The 20,276-nt window shown below is 39.4% G+C and overlaps 1 protein-coding gene across 3 annotated transcripts in view; it reads right to left on the bottom strand.

The window, feature by feature from the left end:
• FNDC3B (fibronectin type III domain containing 3B) overlaps positions 1–20,276 on the bottom strand; it is a 358,179-nt gene that overhangs the window by 252,135 nt on the left and 85,768 nt on the right. For all 3 annotated transcript variants that reach the window (XM_067738062.1, XM_067738064.1, XM_067738065.1), the window contains exon 3: positions 1,017–1,092. In XM_067738062.1, the coding sequence (XP_067594163.1) occupies positions 1,017–1,092 (76 nt within the window). The remainder of the gene's footprint in view (positions 1–1,016; positions 1,093–20,276) is intronic.

The following is a 20,276-nucleotide window of genomic DNA, read 5'->3' as shown; positions in this document are numbered from 1 at the left end:
GAGCCTCACCTACTCCTGGAGCTTATTTAGGTAACAAGACTCTGGACTCTGAGCTGATGCTGTACTGGAATAAGAGTTTTGGAGATCTTAGGAGGGCGTATCTTGCATACGGGAGAGACATGAATTACTCAGGGCCGAGGGTGGACGGTGGTGGGCCGCTTTCTAAAAGTTGGCTGCTGGTATTCATACTCTGTGTAATCCCCTTTCTGGAGTGGGCTGGACATACCACTCCCTCTTGCCCTTTAGTCCCTGCTCCGATGAAGCGGCCATAATGTAAGCATCCCCATGGAGAGGCCACTTAGCAAGGAACAGAAGGAAGCCGCCTGCCACTAGCCCACAAAAAAAACCTAAATCCTGCCAACAACCACTCAGGCGAGCCTGGAAACAGACTGACACTCTGACATGCCTCACAGTGACTGCAGCTCTATCTAGCCCACACCTGGATTTTAGCATTTCGAGAGGCCCAGAGCCATAGGACACAGCTAAGCTGTGCCTAAATTCCTGACCCACAGAAACTGCAGACAAGAACTGTTTTAAGCTACTAAATTTAAGTAATTTGTTACTCAGTAATAAATAACAGATATTTAATACATATTTTTTACCCCTAAAAAAATCATTTGGATAGCATCACAATATGTATTTGAAACTTTTACCTAATTTGAAAAAGTACTTGCTGTTCTCATCTGGAATTTTAAGCTCTCTTAAAAATCTCTGCATTTTTCAGGACTACCAAGTTCCATAATACATGAAAACAATGCAAGCTTTCCCAAGTTTATTTAATTCACTTAAAAGTCAATAGAATACTCAAGATATTTAACTTTGTCACTTATATATCACAGGCCCACATCAGCACTAAGGAGCCCCTAATAAAAGCAAAAACAAAAAAACCCCAAAAATCCAAGATAAATTTTACTTCTAGAAAATCACATGCAAACTCAGAGATAAACTCTACTTCTATAAAATAATAAATAAAGGAAAACTTCTTTGATTAGAAGGCTTACAAAGAACTTCCTTACCTTGAATGCACTGAAGCGTTCCATCCTCCGCTCTTATTGTAAAAGTCTCACCTGGATTAACTTGAACGAGAATAACCTGCCAAAATAACACAGTAATTTCAATTTAATACTCTTCAACGGTTTCATTACCTAAATTTATGTACTAGATAAGAAGTATGTGGCACAGAATCTTGTATAAACACAAAACTTAGGCTATATCTTAGATATGGTTCAAATTTGAGGGGGGTAAGTTCATGCATTTGAATTTAGCTAAGTGAATTCTCCTGTGTTGCTTATGCTATATAACTAAAAAAAAAAAAAAAAACCAATGTTAAGATACCTTTTCTTTCAGACAATTCCTTTTTTTCTTTCACTAAACCAGAAACAACAATTAAAGAAGAAAAAGAACCAGGAACTATAACTTACAAAGGAAAATTGAAAGAGAAATGAGTTTCTGACCTAACACTGTTGCATACCATTCCCAAGTATCTATTACTGACCTGACTCTACTGTGTAACAATAGAAAGCAATTTATAAGAAAAATGTTTTTTGGGGAAAAAAAAGCGTGTATAGAACCTGGAAATAACAATGAACAGTATAAAATAAATATTACAAATAAGACCCATCACACACACAAATTTTTGAATCTATTACCTAAATGTCAGTGTTTTAGTCATATAACATAGATATTTAGTTATCAGAAGACAACTTCCGAAAGACTAAACCACGGATGCCATGGCAAAGTATGTTCTTTTAAGAACCTCAGTTTTAAGTTCTAATCTCATTTAGTTCCTTTAGATAACAAAAGTAAAAAAAAAAAAATCACTAATTTATATATAAATATAAATTAAAGGACATAACAAAGCTTAAAAAACTGTAGTTAAAAATTACCAGGTGTGCTACCTGGGTTCTTTGGTGGGGCTAATGGCGGAGTCTGGGAGGGCTCATGCCAAGGAATAAATACTTCCCAGAACTTCTGAGGCCAGCGTCCTTGTCCTCACAGTGAGACACAGCCACCCCTGCCTCTGCAGGAGACCCTCCAACACTAGCAGGTATAACGTGCATATAAATAAAGTCCACAGATCAGAAGAATGGAGCTTGAAGAACTTATAGAAACGTATACATTCATATACTCACAACACAATCAAATATAAATTATTCTCAGCACCCTACAAGACCCTTGCCCCTCCTATTCAGTACCTCTCCCAAAGAGGGACTTCCCTGGTGGCGCAGTCGTTAAGAATCCGCCTGCCAGTGCAGGGGACATAGGTTCGAGCCCTGGTCTGGGAAGACCCTACATTTTGCGGAGCAACTAAGCCCGTGTGCCACAACTACTGAGCCTGCGCTCTAGAGCCCGTGAGCCACAACTACTGAAGCCCACACGCCTACAGCTCATGCTCCGCAACAAGAGAAGCCGCCGCAATGAGAAGCCTACGCACCGCAACAAAGAGTAGCCCCTGCTCGCCGCAACTATCGAAAGCCTGGGCGCAGCAACAAAGACCCAACGCAGCCAAAAATAAATAAATTAAAAAAAAACCTGATTAAGATCTCAAGGACAATGTTGAATAGAAGACATTCTTCTCTTGTTCATGACCATTGTGACCATGCCTGTCAGCAGGAAAGCATCAGTTTTACCATTAAGTGTGATGCTAGGTGTGTGTGTTTGTGTGTGTTTGTGCGTGTTTTAATAATCCTCATCAAAACATACATGTATTTAAAAAATCATGAATAAGTATTAAATTTTACCTATTGAAATTTAAAAAAAAATTAACATGTGCAACATTAACACTATTAAAATAATGACTGTATATTTCTAGAAACTGGAAGGATGTCAGTGTCACATTCATCTTATAGTTCTTAGAGCAAGCCTTGTTCCTCCCTGCCTCAAAACCATCAAGCATACTGTTCCCTCTGTCTGCAATGCTCTCTCTGCACTCCTTCATCTCTGCCCTCCTTATTCCTTCCTCAACCAGCTAACGCCCATTCATCCTTGCCAGATTAAGAAGTGGTATTTGACTCTCAGGACAGGCCAGGTCTTGTAATATGTGTCCTCAAAAAACAAACAAACAAAACTCTACTCCTTCCTAAAATTTACAATTGCAATTAATTAACTAAGGAATTATTTTTGTGTCTGCCTCTCCTTTAATCTAGGCTCTGTAAGGGCAAGATCTGACACAGAATAAGTGCTCAAGAAATATATTTACTGGACAGATTGGTTCAAGATGGCAGAATAGAAGGACGTGCTCTCACTCCCTCTTGTGAGAACACTGGAATCACAACTAACAGCTGAACAATCATCGACAGGAAGACACTGGAACACACCAAAAGAGATACCCCACATCCAAAGACAAAGGAAAAGCCATACTGAGATGGTATGAGGGGCACATTCATATTAAAATCAAATCCAATAACTGCTGGGTGGGTGACCCACAAACTGGAGAACACTTATTCCACACAAGTCCACCCACTGGAATGAAGGTTCTGAGCCCCACGTCAGGCTTCCGAACCTGGGGGTCTGGCAACGGGAGAAGGAATTCCTAGAAAATCAGACTTTAAAGGCTAGGGGGATTTGACTGCAAGACTTCGACAGGACTGGGGGAAACAGAGACTCCACTCTTGGAGGGCACACACAAAGTAGTGTGTGCTTAGGGACCCAGGGGAAGGAGCAGTGGCCCCACAGGAGACTGAACCAGACCTACCTGCTAGTATTGGGGGGTCTCCTGCAGAGGCGGGGGGTGGCTCTGTCTCTCCATGAGGACAAGGACACTGGCAGCAGAACTTCTGGGAGGTACTCCTTGGCATGAGCCCTCACACAGTCTGCCATTAGCCCCACCAAAAAGCCAGGGTAGGCTCCAGTGTTGGGTCTTCTCAGACCAACCAACCAACAGGGAGAGGACACAGCCCCATCCATCAGCAGGCAAGTGAATTAAAGTTTTACTGGGCTCTGCCCACCAGAGCAACACCCAGCTATATCCACCACCAGTCCCTCCCATCAGGAAAATTGCACAAGCCTCTTAGATAGCCTCATCCACCAGAGGGCAGACAGCAGAAGCAAGAACTACAATCCTGCAGCCTGAGGAACAAAAAGCACATTCAAAGAAAGACAGACAAGATGAAAACGCAGAAGGCTATGTACCAGATGAAGGAACAAGACAAAACCCCACAAAAGCAACTAAATGAAGTGGAGATAGGCAACCTTCCAGAAAAAGAATTCAAAATAATGATAGTGAAGATGATCCAGGACCTCGGAAAAAGAATGGAGGCAAATATCAAGAAGATGCAAAAAATGTTTAACAAAGACCTAGAAGAATTAAAGAATAAACAAACAGAGATGAACAATACAAGATTTGAAATGAAAAATACACTAAAAGGAATCAATAGCAGAAAAACTGAGGCAGAAGAACGGATAAGTGACCTGGAAAACAGAATGATGGAATTCACTGCTGCAAAAGAGAATAAAGAAAAAAGAATGAAAAGAAATGAAGACAGCCTAAGAGACCACTGGGACAACATTAAATGCAAGAACATTCACGTTATAGGGGTCCAAAAAGGAGAAGAGAGAGAGAAAGAACCCGAGAAAATATCTGAAGAGATTATAGTCGAAAACTTGCCTAACATGGGAAAGGAAAGAGCCATCCAAGTCCAGGAAGCACAGAGAGTCCCATACAGGATAAACCCAAGGAGAAACACGGCGAGACGCATAGTAATGAAATTGGCAAAAATTAAAGACAAAGAAAAATTACTGAAAGCAGCAAGAGAAAAACGACAAATAACATACAAGGGAACTCCCATAAGGTTAACAGCTGATTTCTCAGCAGAAACTCTACAAGCCAGAGGGGAGTGGCATGATATACTTAAAGTGATAAAACGGAAAAACCTACAACCAAGATTACTCTACCCTGCAAGGATCTCATTCAGATTTGATGAAGAAATCAAAAGCTTTACAGACAAGCAAAAGCTAAGCGAATTCAGCACCACCAGACCAGATCTTCAACAAATGCTAAATGAACTTATCTAAATGGGAAACACAAGAGAAGAAAGGAACCTACAAAAACAAACCCAAAACGATTAAGAAAATGGTAATAGGAACATACATATCAATAATAACCTTAAACGTGAATGGATTAAATGCTCCAACCAAAAGACACAGGCTTGCTAAATGGATACAAAAACAAGACCCATATATATGCTGTCTACAAGAGATCCACTTCAGACCTAGGGACACATACAGACTGAAACTGAGGGGATGGAAAAAGATATTCCATACAAATGCAAATCAAAAGAAAGCTGGAGCAGCAATACTTGTATCAGATAAAATAGACTTTAAAATAAAGAATGTTACATGAGACAAGGAAGGACACTACAAAATGATCAATGGATCAGTCCAAGAAGAAGATATAACAATTATAAATATATGCACCCAACATAGGAGCACCTCAATACATAATGCAACTGCTAACAGCAATAAAAGAGGAAATCGACAGTAACACAATAGTGGAGGACTTTAACACCTCACTTACACCAATGGACAGACCATCCAGACAGAAAATTAATAAGGAAACAAAAGCTTTAAATAACACAGTAGGCCAGATAGATAACACAGTAGGCCAGATAGATTTAATTGATATTTATAGGACATTCCATCCAAAAACAGCAGATTACACCTTCTTCTCAACTGCGCATGGAACATTCTCCAGGACAGATCACATCTTGGGTCACAAATCAAGCCTCAGTAAAGTTAAGAAAACTGAAATCATATCAAGCATCTTTTCTGACCACAACACTATGAGATTAGAAATCAATTACAGGGAAAAGAAATGGGAAAAAACACAAAGACACAGAGGCTAAACAACATGTTACTAAATAACCAAGCGATCCCTGAAGAAATCAAAGAGGAAATCAAAAAATACTTAGAGACAAATGACAATGAAAACACGATGATCCAAAAGGTATGGGATGCAGCAAAAGCAGTTCTAAGAGGGAAGTTTATAGCAATACAATCCTACCTCAAGAAACAACAAACATCTCAAATAAACAATCTAAACTTTCACCTAAAGGAACTAGAGAAAGAAAAACAAACAAAACCACAAGTTAGCAGAAGAAAAGAAATCATAAAGATCAGAGCAGAAATAAATGAAATGGAAACAAAGAAAACAATAGCAAAGATTAATAAAACTAAAAGCTGGTTCTTTAAGAAGATAAACAAAATTGATAAACCTTTAGCCAGACTCATCAAGAAAAAGGAGGAGAAGACTCAAATCAATAAAATTAGAAATGAAAAAGGAGAAGTTACAACAGACACCACAGAAATACAAAGCATCCTGAGAGACTACAAGCAACTCTATGCCAATAAAATGGACAACCTGGAAGAAATGGACAAATTCTTAGAAAGGTATATAACCTCACAAGACTGAACCAGGAAGAAATAGAAAATATGAACAGACCAATCACAAGTAATGAAAATAAAACTGTGATTAAAAATCTTCCAACAAACAAAAGTCCAGGACCAGATGACTTCACAGGTGAATGCTATCAAACATTTAGAGAAGAGCTAACACCATCCTTCTCAAACTCTTCCAAAAAATCAGAGAGGAAGGAACACTCCCAAACTCATTCTATGAGGCCACCATCACCCTGATACCAAAACCAGACAAAGATACTACAAAAAAAGAAAATTACAGACCAATATCACTGATGAATATAGATGCAAAATTCCTCAACAAAATACAGAATCCAACGACACATTAAAAGGATCATACACCATGATCAAATGGGATTTATCCCAGGGATGCAAGGATTCTTCAATATATGCCAATCAATCAATGTGATACACCATATTAACAAACTGAAGAATAAAAACCATATGATCATCTCAATAGATGCAGAAAAAGCTTTCGACAAAATTCAACACCAATTTATGATAAAAAAATCTCCAGAAATTGGGCACAGAGGAAACCTACCTCAACATAATAAAGGCCATATACGACAAACCCACAGCCAACATCATTCTCAATGGTGAAAAACTGAAAGCATTTCCTCTAAGATCAAGAACAAGACAAAGATGTCCACTCTCACCACTCGTATTCAACATAGTTTTGGAGGTCCTAGCCACGGATATCAGAGAAGAAAAAGAAATAAAAGGAATACAAATTGGAAAAAAAGAAGTCAAACTGTCACTGTTTGCAGATGACATGATACTATACATAGAATCCTAAAGCTGCCACCAGAAAACTACTAGAGCTAACCAATGAATTTGGTAAAGTTGCAGGATACAAAATTAATGCACAGAAATCTCTTGCATTCCTATACACTAATGATGAAAAATCTGAAAGAGAAATTAAGGAAACATCTCCGTTTACCATTGCAACAAAAAGAATAAAATACCTAGGAATAAACATACCTAGGGAGACAAAAGACCTGTATGCAGAAAACTATAAGACCCTGATGAAAGAAATTAAAGATGAAACAAACAGATGGAGAGATACACCATGTTATTGGATTGGAAGAATCAATACTGTGAAAATGACTATACTACCCAAAGCAATCTACAGATTCAATTCAATCCGTGTCGAATCACCAATTGCATTTTTTACAGAACTAGAACAAAAAATCTTAAAATTTGTATGGAGACACAAAAGACCCCAAATAGCCAAAGCAGTCTTGAGGAAAAAAAAAGGAGCTAGAGGAATCAGACTCCCTGACTTCAGACTATACTACAAAGCTACAGTAATCAAGACAATATGGTACTGGAACATAAACAGAAACATAGATAAATGGAACAAGATAGAAAGCCCAGAGATACACCCACGTACCTATGGTCAACTAATCTATGACAAAGGAGGCAAGGATATACAATGGAGAACAGTAGGTCTCTTCAATAAGTGGTGCTGGGAAAACTGGACAGCTACATGTAAAAGAATGAAGTTAGAACACTCCCTAACAGCATACACAAAAATAAAGTTAAAATTGATTATAGACCTAAATGTAAGACCAGACACTATAAAACTCTTAGAGGAAAATGTAAGAAGAACACTCTTTGACATAAATCACAGCAAGATATTTTTTGATCCATCTCCTAGAGTAATGGAAATAAAAAGAAACAAATGGGACTTAATGAAACTTTAAAGCTTTTGCACAGCAAAGGAAACCATAAACAAGACGAAAAGACAACCCTTAGAATGGGAGAAAATATTTGCAAACCAATCAACGGACAAACGATTAATCTCCAAAATATATAAACACCTCTTGCACTCAATATTAAAGAAACAACCCAATCCAAAAATGGACAGAAGACCTAAACAGACATTTCTCCAAAGAAGACGTACAGATGGCCAAGAAGCACATGAAAAGCTGCTCAACATCACTAAGTATTAGAGAAATGAAAATCAAAACTACAGTGAGGTATCACCTCACACCAGTTAGAATAGGCATCATCAAAAAATCTACAAGCAGGGGAGGAGGTTCAAGATGGCAGAAGAGTAAGACGCTGAGATCACCTTCCTCCCCACAAATACATCAGAAATTCATCTGCATGCGGAACAACTCCTACAGAACACCTACTGAACGCTGGCAGAAGACCTTAGACCTCCCAAAAGGCAAGAAACTCCCCCCCGTACCTGGGTAGAGCAAAAGAAAAAAGAAAAAAAAGAGACAAAAAAATAGGGACGGGACTTGCACCAGTGGGTAAGCTGTGAAGGAGGAAAGGTTTCCACACACTAGGAAGCCCCTTTGTGGGTGGAGACTGTGGGTAGTGGAGGCAGGGAGCTTCGGAGCCACGGAGGAGAGCACAGCAAAGGAGTGCGGAGGGCAAAGCGGAGAGATTCCCGCACAGAGGATCAGGGCCGACCGGCACTCACCAGCCCGAGAGGCTTGCCTACTCACCCGCCGGAGCAGGCGGGGCTGCGAGCTGAGGCTCGGGCTTTGGTGGGAGCGCAGGGAGAGGACTGGGGTTGGCGGCGTGAACACAGCCTTCAGGGGGTCAGTGCACCACGGCTAGCCGGGAGGGAGTCCGGGAAAAGGTCTGGAGCTGCCAAAGAGGCAAGAGACTTTTTCTTCCCTCTTTGTTTCCTGGTGCGCGATGAGAAGGGATTAAGACCGCTGCTTAAAGGAGCTCCAGAGACGGGTGCAAGCTGTGGCTATCAGCGTGGAACCCAGAGACAGGCACGAGATGCTAAGGCTGCTGCTGCAGCCACCAAGAAGCCTGTCTGCGAGCACAGGTCACTATCCACACCTCCCCTCCTGGGCGCCTGTGCAGCCCGCCACTGCCAGGGTCCCGGGATCCAGGGACAACTTCCCCAGGAGAACGCACGGCGCGCCTCAGGCTGGTGCAACGTCACGCCAGCCTCTGCCGCCGCAGGCTCGCCCGCATCCGAACCCCTCCCTCCCCCCGGCCTGAGTGAGCCACAGCCTCCGAATCAGCTGCTCCTTTAACCCCGTCCTGTCTGAGGGAAGAACAGACGCCCTCTGGTGACCTATATGCAGAGGCGTGTCCAAATCCAAAGCTGAACCCCAGGAGCTGTGCGAACAAAGAAGAGAAAGGGAAATCTCTCCCAGCAGCCTCAGGAGCAGTGGATTAAACCTCCACAATCAACGTGATGTACCCTGCATCTGCGGAATACCTGAATAGACAACGAATCATTCCAAATTGAGGAGGTGGACTTCGGGAGCAACAGTATATATATATTTTTTTCCCTTTTTCTCTTCTTGTGACTGTGTATATGTATGCTTCTGTGTGTGATTTTCCCGGTATACCTTCACTTTTACCATTTATCCTAGGGCTCTGTCTGTCCGTTATTTTTTTTTAATTACTTTAAAACTTTTTTTCTTAATAATTATTTTTTATTTTAATAAATTTTTAATTTTACTTTACTCTTTTATTTTATTTCGTTTTATCTTCTCCCTCCTCCCTCCCTCCCTCCCTCCTTCCTTCCTTTCCTTTCTTTCTTTCTTTTCTCCCTTTTATTCTGAGCCGTGTGGAGGACAGGCTCTTGGTGCTCCAGCCAGGCATCAGGGCTGTGCCACTGAGATGGCAGAGCCAAGTTCAGGACATTGGTTCACAAGAGACCTCCCAGCTCCACGTAATATCAAACAGCGAAAATCTCCCAGAGATCTCCATCTCAACATCAAGACCCAGCTCCACTCAACGACCAGCAAGCTACAGTGCTGGACACCCTATGCCAGACAACTAGCAAGACAGGAACACAACCCCATCCAGTAGCACAGAGGCTGCCTAAGATAATAATAAGGCCACAGACACCCCAAAACACACCACCAGACGTGGACCTGCCCACCAGAAAGACAAGATCCAGCCTCATCTACCAGAACACAGGCACTAGTCCCCTCCACCAGGAAGCCTACACAACCCACTGAACCAACCTTACCCACTAGGGACACACACCAAAAACAACGGAAACTACGAACCTGCAACCTGCGAAAAGGAGACCCCAAACACAGTAAGTTAAACAAAATGAGAAGAAAGAGAAACTGCAGATGAAGGAGCAAGGCAAAAACCCACCAGACCTAACAAATGAAGAGGAAGTAGGCAGTCTACCTGAAAAAGAATACAGAATAATGATAGTAAGGATGATCCAAAATCTTAGAAATAGAATAGAGAAAATACAAGAAACGTTTAACAAGGACCTAGAAGAACTAAAGAGCAAACAAACAGTGATAAACAACACAATAAATGAAATTTAAAATTCTCTAGAAGGGATCAATAGCAGAATAACTTAGGCAGAAGAACGGATAAGTGACCTAGAAGACAAAATAGTGGAAATAATTACTGCAGAGCAGAATAAAGAAAAAAGAATGAAAAGAATTAAGGACAGTCTCATAGAACTCTGGGACAACATTGAACGCAACATTCGAATTATAGGGGTCCCAGAAGAAGAAGAGAAAAAGAAAGGGACTGAGAAAATATTTGAAGAGATTATAGCTGAAAACTTCCCTAATATGGGAAAGGAAATAGTTAATCAAGTCCAGGAAGCACAGAGAGTTCCACACAGGATTAAATCCAAGGAGAAACACGCCAAGACACATATTAATCAAACTATCAAAAATTAAATACAAAGAATAAATATTAAAAGCAGCAAGGGAAAAACAACAAATAACACACAAAGGAATCCCCATAAGGTTAACAGCTGATCTTTCAGCAGAAACTCTGCAAGCCAGAAGGGAGTGGCAGGACATATTTAAAGTGATGAAAGAGAAAAACCTACAACCAAGATTACTCTACCCAGCAAAGATCTCATTCAGATTTGATGGAGAAATTAAAACCGTTACAGACAAAAAAAAAACTAAGAGAACTGAGCACCATCAAACCAGCTTTACAAGAAATGCTAAAGGAACTTCTCTAGGCAGGAAACACAAAAGAAGGAAAAGACCTACAATACTAAACCCAAAACAATTAAGAAAATAGTAACAGGAACATACATATTGATAACTACGTTAAATATAAATGGATTAAATGCTCCAACCAAAAGACATAGATTGGCTGAATGGATACAAAAACAAGACCCATATATATCCTTTCTACAAGAGACCCACTTCAGACCTAGGGACACATACAGACTGAAAGTGAGGGGATGGAAAAAGATATTCCATGCAAATGGAAATCAAAAGAAAGCTGGAGTAGCAATTCTCGTATCAGAGAAAATAGACTTTAAAACAAAGACTATTACAAGAGACAAAGAAGGACACTACATAATGATCAAGGGATCAATCCAAGAAGAAGATATAACAATTTTAAGTATTTATGCACCCAACATAGGAGCACCTCAATACATAAGGCAAATACTAACAGCCATAAAAGGGGAAATCAACAGTAACACAATCATAGTAGGGGACTTTAACACCCCACTTTCACCAATGGACAGATCATCCAAAATGAAAATAAATAAAGAAACACAAGCTTTAAGTGATACATTAAACAAGATGGACTTAATTGATATTTATAGGACATTCCATCCAAAATCAACAGAATACACATTCTTCTCAAGTGCTCATGGAACATTCTCCAGGATAGATCACCTCTTGGGTCACAAATCAAGCCTTGGTAAATTTAAGAAAACTGAAATCCTATCAAGTATCTTTTCTGACCACAATGCTATAAGTCTAGGTATCAATTACAGGAAAAAGTCTGTAAGAAATACAAACACATGGAGGCTAAACAACGCTACTTAATAACCAAGAGATCACTGAAGAAATCAAAGAGGAAATCAAAAAATACCTAGAAACAAATGACAATGAAAACACAACGAACCCAAACATATGGGATGCAGCAAAAGCAGTCCCAAGAGGGAAGTTTATAGCAATACAATCCCTACCTTAAGAAACAAGAAACACCTCAAATAAACAACCTAACCTTACACCTAAAGCAATTAGAGAAAGAAGAAGAAAAAAACCCCAAAGTTAGCAGAAGGAAAGAAATCATAAAGATCAGATCAGAAATAAATGAAAAACAAATGAAGGAAACGAGAGCAAAGATCAATAAAACTAAAAGCTTGTTCTTTGAAAAGATAAACAAAATTGATAAACCACAGCCAGACTCATCAAGCAAAAAAGGGAGAAGACTCAAATCAACAGAATTAGAAATGAAAAAGGAGAAGCAACAACTGACACTGCAGAAATACAAAGGATCATGAGAGGTTACTACAAGCAAATATATGCCAATAAAATGGACAACCTGGAAGAAATGGACAAATTCTTAGAAGTGCACAACCTTCCAAGACTGAACCAGGAAGAAATAGAAAATATGAACAGACGAATCACAAGCACTGAAAATAAAACTGTGATTAAAAATCTTGCAACAAACAAAAGCCCAGGACCAGATGGCTTCACAGGCGAATTCTATCAAACAATTATAGAAGAGATAATACCTATCCTTCTCAAACTCTTCCAAAATATAGAAGAGGGAGGAACACTCCCAAACTCATTCTATGAGGCCACCATCACCCTGATACCAAAACCATACAAAGATGTCACAAAGAAAGAAAACGACAGGCCAATATCACTGATGAACATAGATGCAAAAATCCTCAACAAAACACTAGCAAACAGAATCCAACAGCACATTAAAAGGATCATACACTATGATCAAGTGGGGTTTATCCCAGGAATGCAAGTATTCCCCAATATACGCAAATCAATCAATTTGACACACCATATTAACAAATTGAAGGAGAAAAACCATATGATCATCTCAATAGATGCAGAGAAAGCTTTTGACAAAATTCAACACCCATTTATGATAAAAATCCTCCAGAAAGTAGACATAGAGGGAACTTTCCTCAACATAATAAAGGCCATATATGACAAACCCACAGCCAACCTCGTCCTCAGTGGTGAAAAACTGATACCATTTCCACTAAGATCAGGAACAAGACAAGGTTGCCCACTCTCACCACTCTTATTCAACATAGTTTTGGAAGTTTTAGCCACAGCAGAGAAGAAAAAGAAGTAAAAGGAATCCAAATTGGAAAAGAAGAAGTAAAGCTGTCACTGTTTGCAGATGTCATGATACTATACATAGAGAATTCTAAAGATGCCACCAGACAACTACTAGAGCTAATCAATGAATTTGGTAAAGTAGCAGGATACAAAATTAATGCACAGAAATCTCTTGCATTCCTATACACTAATGATGAAAAATCTGAAAGTGAAATTAAGAAAACACTCCCATTTACCACTGCTAACAAAAAGAATAAAATATCTAGGAATAAACCTACTTAAGGAGACAAAAGACCGTATGCAGAAAATTATAAGACACTGATGAAAAATGATACAAATAGATGGAGAGATATACCTTGTTCTTGCATTGGAAGAATCAACATTGTGAAAATGACTCTACTACCCAAAGCAATCTACAGATTCAATGTAATCCCTATCTAATTACCACTGACATTTTTCTCAGAACTAGAAAAAAAATTCATAATTTGTATGGAAACACAAAAGACCCTGAATACCCAAAGCAATCTTGAGAAAGAAAAACGGAGCTGGAGGAATCAGGCTCCGTTACTTCGGACTATACTACAAAGCTACAGTAATCAAGACAATATGGTACTGGCACAGAAACAGAAATATAGATCAATGGAACAGGATAGAAAGCCCAGAGATAAACCCATGCACATATGGTCACCTTATCTTTGACAAAGGAGGCAAGAATATACAGTGAAGAAAAGACAGCCTCTTCAATAAGTGGTGTTGGGAAAAGTGGACAGCTACATGTAAAAGAATGAAATTAGAACACTCCCTAACACCATACACAAAAATAAACTCAAAATGGATTAAAAACCTAAATGTAAGGCCAGACACCATCAAATTCTTAGAGGAAAACAAGGCAGAACACTCTGACATAAATCACAACAAGATCCTTTTTGACTCACCTCCTAGAGAAATGGAAATAAAAACAAAAATAAACAAATGGGATCTAATGAAACTTAAAAGTTTTTGCACAGCAAAGGAAAACATAAACAAGAGGAAAACACAACCCTCAGAATGGGAGAAAATATTTCCAAATGAAGCAACTGACAAAGGAATAATCTGCAAAATTTACAAGCAGCTCAATATCTAAGAAACAAACAACCCAATCCAAAAATGGGCAGAAGACCTAAATAGACATTTCTCCAAAGATATACAGACTGCCAACAGACACATGAAAGGATGCTCAACATCATTAATCATCAGAGAAATGCAAATCAAAACTACAATAAGATATCAGCTCACACGGGTCAGAACGGCAATCATCAAAAAGTCTACAAACAATAAATGCTGGAGAGGGTGTGGAGAAAAGCGAATCCTCTTGCACTGTTGGTGGGAAAGTAAATTGATACAGTCACTATGGAGAACACTATGGAGGTTCCATAAAAAAGCTAAAAATAGAACTACCATACAACCCAGCAATCCCACTACTGGGCATATACCCTGAGAAAACCGTAATTCAAAAAGAGTCATGTACCAAAATGTTCACTACAGCTCTATTTACAATAAGCAGGACATGGAAGCAACCTAAGTGTCCATCATTGGATGAATGGATAAAGAAGATGTGGCACATATATACAATGGAATATTACTCAGCCATAAAAAGAAACGAAATTGAGTTATTTGTCGTGAGGTGGATGGACCTAGAGACCGTCAAACAGAGTGAAGTAAGTCAGAAAAACAAATATCGTATGCTAACACATATATATGGAACCTAAAAAAAAAAAAGTCATGAAAAACCTAGGGGCAGGGTGGGAATAAAGACGCAGACCTACTAGAGAATGGACTTGAGGACACAGTATGCTGGGACAAAGTGAGAGAGTGGCATGTACATGTATACACTACCAAATATAAAACCGATAACTAGTGGGAAGCAGCCACATAGCACAGGGAGATCAGCTCCATGCTTTGTGACCACCTACAGGGGTGGGATAGGCAGGGTGGGAGGGAGGGAGATGCAGGAGGGAAGAGATATGGGGATATATGTATATGTATAGCTGATTCACTTTGTTATAAAACTAGCACACCACTGTAAAGCAATTATACTACAATAAAGATGTTAAAAAAAAAAAGAAAATCTGCAAGCAACAAATGCTGGAGAGAGTGTGGAGAAAAGGGAACCCTCTTGCACTGTTGGTGGGAATGTAATTTGATACAGCCACTATGGAGAACAGTATGGAGGGTCCTTAAAAAACTAAAAATAGAACTACCATATGACCCAGCAATCCCACTACTGGGCATATACCCTGAGAACACCATAATTCAAAAGGACACATGCACCCCAACGTTCACTGCAGCACTATTTACAATAGCCAGGTCAAGGAAACAACCTAAATGCCCATCAATAGACGACTGGATAAAGAAGATGTGGTATATATATGCAATGGAATATTACTCAGCCATAAAAAGGAATAAAATTGGGTCATTTGTAGAGACGTGGATGGATCTAGAGACTGTCATACAGAGTGAAGTAAGTCAGAAAGAGAAAAACAAATATCGTATGTTAGCGCATATATGTGGAACCTAGAAAATGGTACAGATGAACCGGTTTGCAGGGCAGAAATTGAGACACAGATGTAGAGAACAAATGTATGGACACCAAGGGGGGAAAGTGGCGGGGGAGGTGGTGGTATGAATTGGGAGATTGGGATTGACATGTGAACACTGATGTGTATAACATGGTTGACTAATAAGAACCTGCTGTATAAAAAAAAATAAAATTAAGTTCAAAAAAAAAAGGGAAAAAAAAGAAATATATTTACTGACTGAATGAAGTCATAAAACATAGGGAAAAACCACTGCAACAATTATTTTAACTTGGATATTAAGCTTTCAGAATATTCAACTTTGAAAGTCAATTTTATTTACTGTATGGACCATAATTTATCTGCATTTTAAAACTATTTATTAAGATCAAAACCGTTTCATCTTTAAAAACTAAACCTTTAATTTCCATGTATTTTGCTTCTATTAATAATTCACCACAGGAAAAACACTGCTGGGATATTAAAATTTTTTTAATCTGGAAATACATTAACTAGAGAAAACAGGATCATTCAAGGAAAAGCAGTACAAGCTTCATCCCTAGTGCTTCTTGTTATCTTGAAATATAACGGTTATTTCAAGGCAATTTATTTTTCCTGTACAGTAACTGTGTCAATAATCTTTCAGTCTTAAGTATTCAAATTCTTCCCAAGGTAAACACACTTTGTCATTTTAAGAAATCAAAAGGAAATCCTTTCAGATCTCTATGGAGTGATTAAGACATTCCAATTGCTTTCTTGAAACTGAGTTTTTAAAGTCATTCCTAACATGAAAATATTTTTGATTTTACTTTATTTTTATATACACATAGAACACAACTTGACTACAATGGAATCAAACACTCCAATAAAGAAAATTATCCATGTTTTTTTAAAAGTCCTTAAACCAATTCTAACATCACTGTAATAGTGCAGAAACCACCTGCTTTGTTAAGCCTGTAGGGATGGGTCTATAATACATGCCTGTAGAATTATTTAGTCAGAAAAAAAAAAAAATCAGTGGACACTAAGACCATGACCCAGATATTCTTTGACAATCCCAAATTTATATACTCTCTTCCACTATACTCATAACTGTCAGACAATGTGTCCTAAATGCTGGTTCTAAAAGTGCAATTCACCAGTATTAGGGAAAATCCCAGGCAAGAAAAGGGATTTCTGAATTGGAGTATGTTCCAGGTTCTGTCACACCATCTGCTTATCATGTTGCATGAAAAGTGTCTGCAGCAGTTCCTCAGCAGTCACTGACACTAGGTCACAATTCAAAGAATGGCTGTCCTGGAGGCATCCAGCCTCCAAAAACCATTTATGCCTTCCCCTCTCTGCTCACAGGAGGCCCATTCCTGACCCCCACCCCATTTCTTCAGGGAGAAAGATGATAGGTAAAGGGCTTGTACACATCCTATTAAAATACCTCTCTTCAAATGTTTAGTTCCTGTAATTTTCCCTGCTGCTGTGTTGCTATGGCAACCAGATTATAATCTACCAAGTTACCTCAGAAACCAGGCAAATCTCCTGTGTCCCAATATCAATTTTTCTTAGTAAGAGCAAAAGTCATTATTTGAGCAAACCGTATTCATCTTGGCACCGAGATATTTTAAAAGAAAGCATTTTATTATACTGAAGCAGACTGACTACCTTGCTGTTTTCACTGTCAATAAAGGAGAGATAAAAATAAAGTTTTGACACACACCAGCCCAATGATCTGTCCCTGGCCAGAGACAATGAATGAGATGGCGGCAGCAAGCCACGCATCACACAGGCTTGAGGAGCATAAGTCACACCCAAAGGCTCCCTGGCACTTAACCTTTTTTATCATACAGGTCAGTCAGTCTGTATGTCTGTCTGTCTCTCTCTCTCTGAATATCTCTCTCAATCTGTCTCTCCCCCCTCCCCCCATCCCCCACCCCTCTTCCCTGCCTCCTTCTTTCTCTCTTTAGCCACAAAGCAGACACTACGGTTACAATTTCTCTTAAATACAGAATGTAAAACATAACATCACTGTCCAAACCTCATTTTTTGTCCACTCGGTAAGCATTTCCTGCTTTTCTGAAGTCAGCATTAAAACAAGTCATGCTGTATTCTGTGTCTTGTCAGAGGAGAAGAAAAAAAAAAAGAGAGAACAAAGATTTTAACCACTGATAGATTTTTTTTTTCCCCAGAGATGTTAAAATAGAACCATGTTAATCAAATCATAAGAGCATACTTCAGTCTACTATTGCTTCATCAGATTTCTTTCAAATCTATTAGTGCTATATGAACCAAGCAGCCCAAAATAACCAAAGGTAGTTCATTACGGCTTAAAGAAAAATAAGTGACCATTCTTCCAAAGTCTAGAGAAACAATAAAACAAGAGGTAGAATTAACATAATTGAGCAAAAAGCTAAACACAGCATCCTGGGAAAGCTTTACCAACAAGACAACTGAAACAGGTATAACACATCTTTCCTTAAAGGTATAAATCTAAATCTAACTCTGTTTCTAACTCATTAGAAGAGCAAAAGGAAAGCTACATTTGCAATTTAAATTTTGGGTGGCTGATTAACCAGAAGATGGTTAGCATCTAAGACCTCTAGAGGCAAATTCCTAATTTATGCCTCAAATAAAATACTACCAGCCACCAGACTAAATAATCACTGCCACATATGAGTCCATCACAAAAGCTTCTGCCAGGAGAACAGTACTGACTGACCAAAGATGAAATGTTACATTTGCAGTATTCTTAAAAGTTAAACCCCATACCCAGACAATCAAGATATAAGCTGTGCTAGGAGAGGAGATCCCATTTCACTTTCAGAGCTTTTCCCACTTGCCACATTCTGTGAGGCTTGTCTTACTCTTAGCTGTTTCATGTATGAGTGAACATTCTCACTTAGAGCCAGCATTTATGAATATCCAACAGATATCTTCAGGGGAAAAAAATAATACAACCTAAAAGCTGCATAAGAGTTCCATGTAAGGACAGATTCTATCCAGGAAGATCTAATAAGTTAAAAAGTGACCTTTGACTCCATGAAAGGAATAGTAGCACCTTCCTTCTGGACACACACACACTCTCACTCCAGATTCCCAAACTCCAGAAAACTCCTGGCAAGATCTGCCCAGGCCCTGAAGGGCCCAAACCATCCATCAAGACACACCTTCGAGACCCTGGTCTCTGTGCCAAGAACACAGTTGGCCTCAAGCAAAACTGAAAAGTAGCATCATTTGTTTTTTAAGCTCTGTCTCTTTTCTCCAAATCAGGAAAAGGGAGATGATGAGCTGCAAATGAATGATAATTACCTTTGTGGTAGTAACATACACAAAGAAAATGTCCCAAGATTTTAAATGTAAGCAGTTAGGGCTTCCCTGGTGGCACAGTGGTTAAGAATCCACCTGCCAATTCAGGGGACACGGGTTCAAGCCCTGGTCCGAGAAGATCCTACATGCTGCGGAGCAACTAAGGCCGTGCGCCACAACTACTGAGCCTGTGCTCTACAGCCCGCGAGCCACAACTACTGAAGCTCGCGTGCCACAACTACTGAAGCCTGCACACCTAGAGCCTGTGCTCCACAACAAAAGAAGCCAACGCACTGCAATGTAGAGTAGCCCCCTCTCGCCGCAACTAGAGAAAGCCCGCGTGCAGCAGCGAAGACCCAACACAGCCAAAAATAAAGAAAATAAATAATTTTTTTTAAAAAAGCAGCTTAGAAATTAAAAAAAAAAAAAATGTGACCAGTTAAACAGGAAGGTCCTAGAAGATAATGGGAAAGCATTGACTGACTCACCAGTTCACATGTCCAACCTGAAGCCTGAATCCAAAGCTGGCAGGAAAAGAACACATAAGACCAGGGAGCCTCCAAGGGTACTTATACACTAGGTCAAGGCAAAAGGACATCCAGATTTTAGAGATGGGGAGCTGAGGCTTGAAGAGGATCAGTAACTTGTCTAAAGTCACAAAACCACAAAATGACTGACTGACCAAAACGCATGCTTTTCTCTTCTACCGCACATCGTCCCTGCCCCGCCTCCCCAGTAGGTGTGGGTTTCGCAGAGTCAGTTCTCTATGGAGAAGCTTCAGTGAATGGTTACAAGGAGAGAATGCATTTAACTGGGTCAAAGGCATGTCCCCAAAACTGAGGACAAGTTCACTTCTAGGAAATCTGTGCTCACTCGCTGAAGCAGAGCCCCTTACTCCTAATATGGCAGTTGGGTGGTAAGGAATCCATCTCTTAACTAACAACAAACAGTTGTTTTTATATTGGGCAGGATTTATTCTCAT

This window comes from Pseudorca crassidens, chromosome 5 (assembly GCF_039906515.1).
Source record: "Pseudorca crassidens isolate mPseCra1 chromosome 5, mPseCra1.hap1, whole genome shotgun sequence".
Classification (NCBI taxonomy): domain Eukaryota; kingdom Metazoa; phylum Chordata; class Mammalia; order Artiodactyla; family Delphinidae; genus Pseudorca; species Pseudorca crassidens.
The sequence above is the reverse complement of the archived record's forward strand: the minus strand, read 5'-3'. Positions and strand labels throughout refer to the sequence as shown.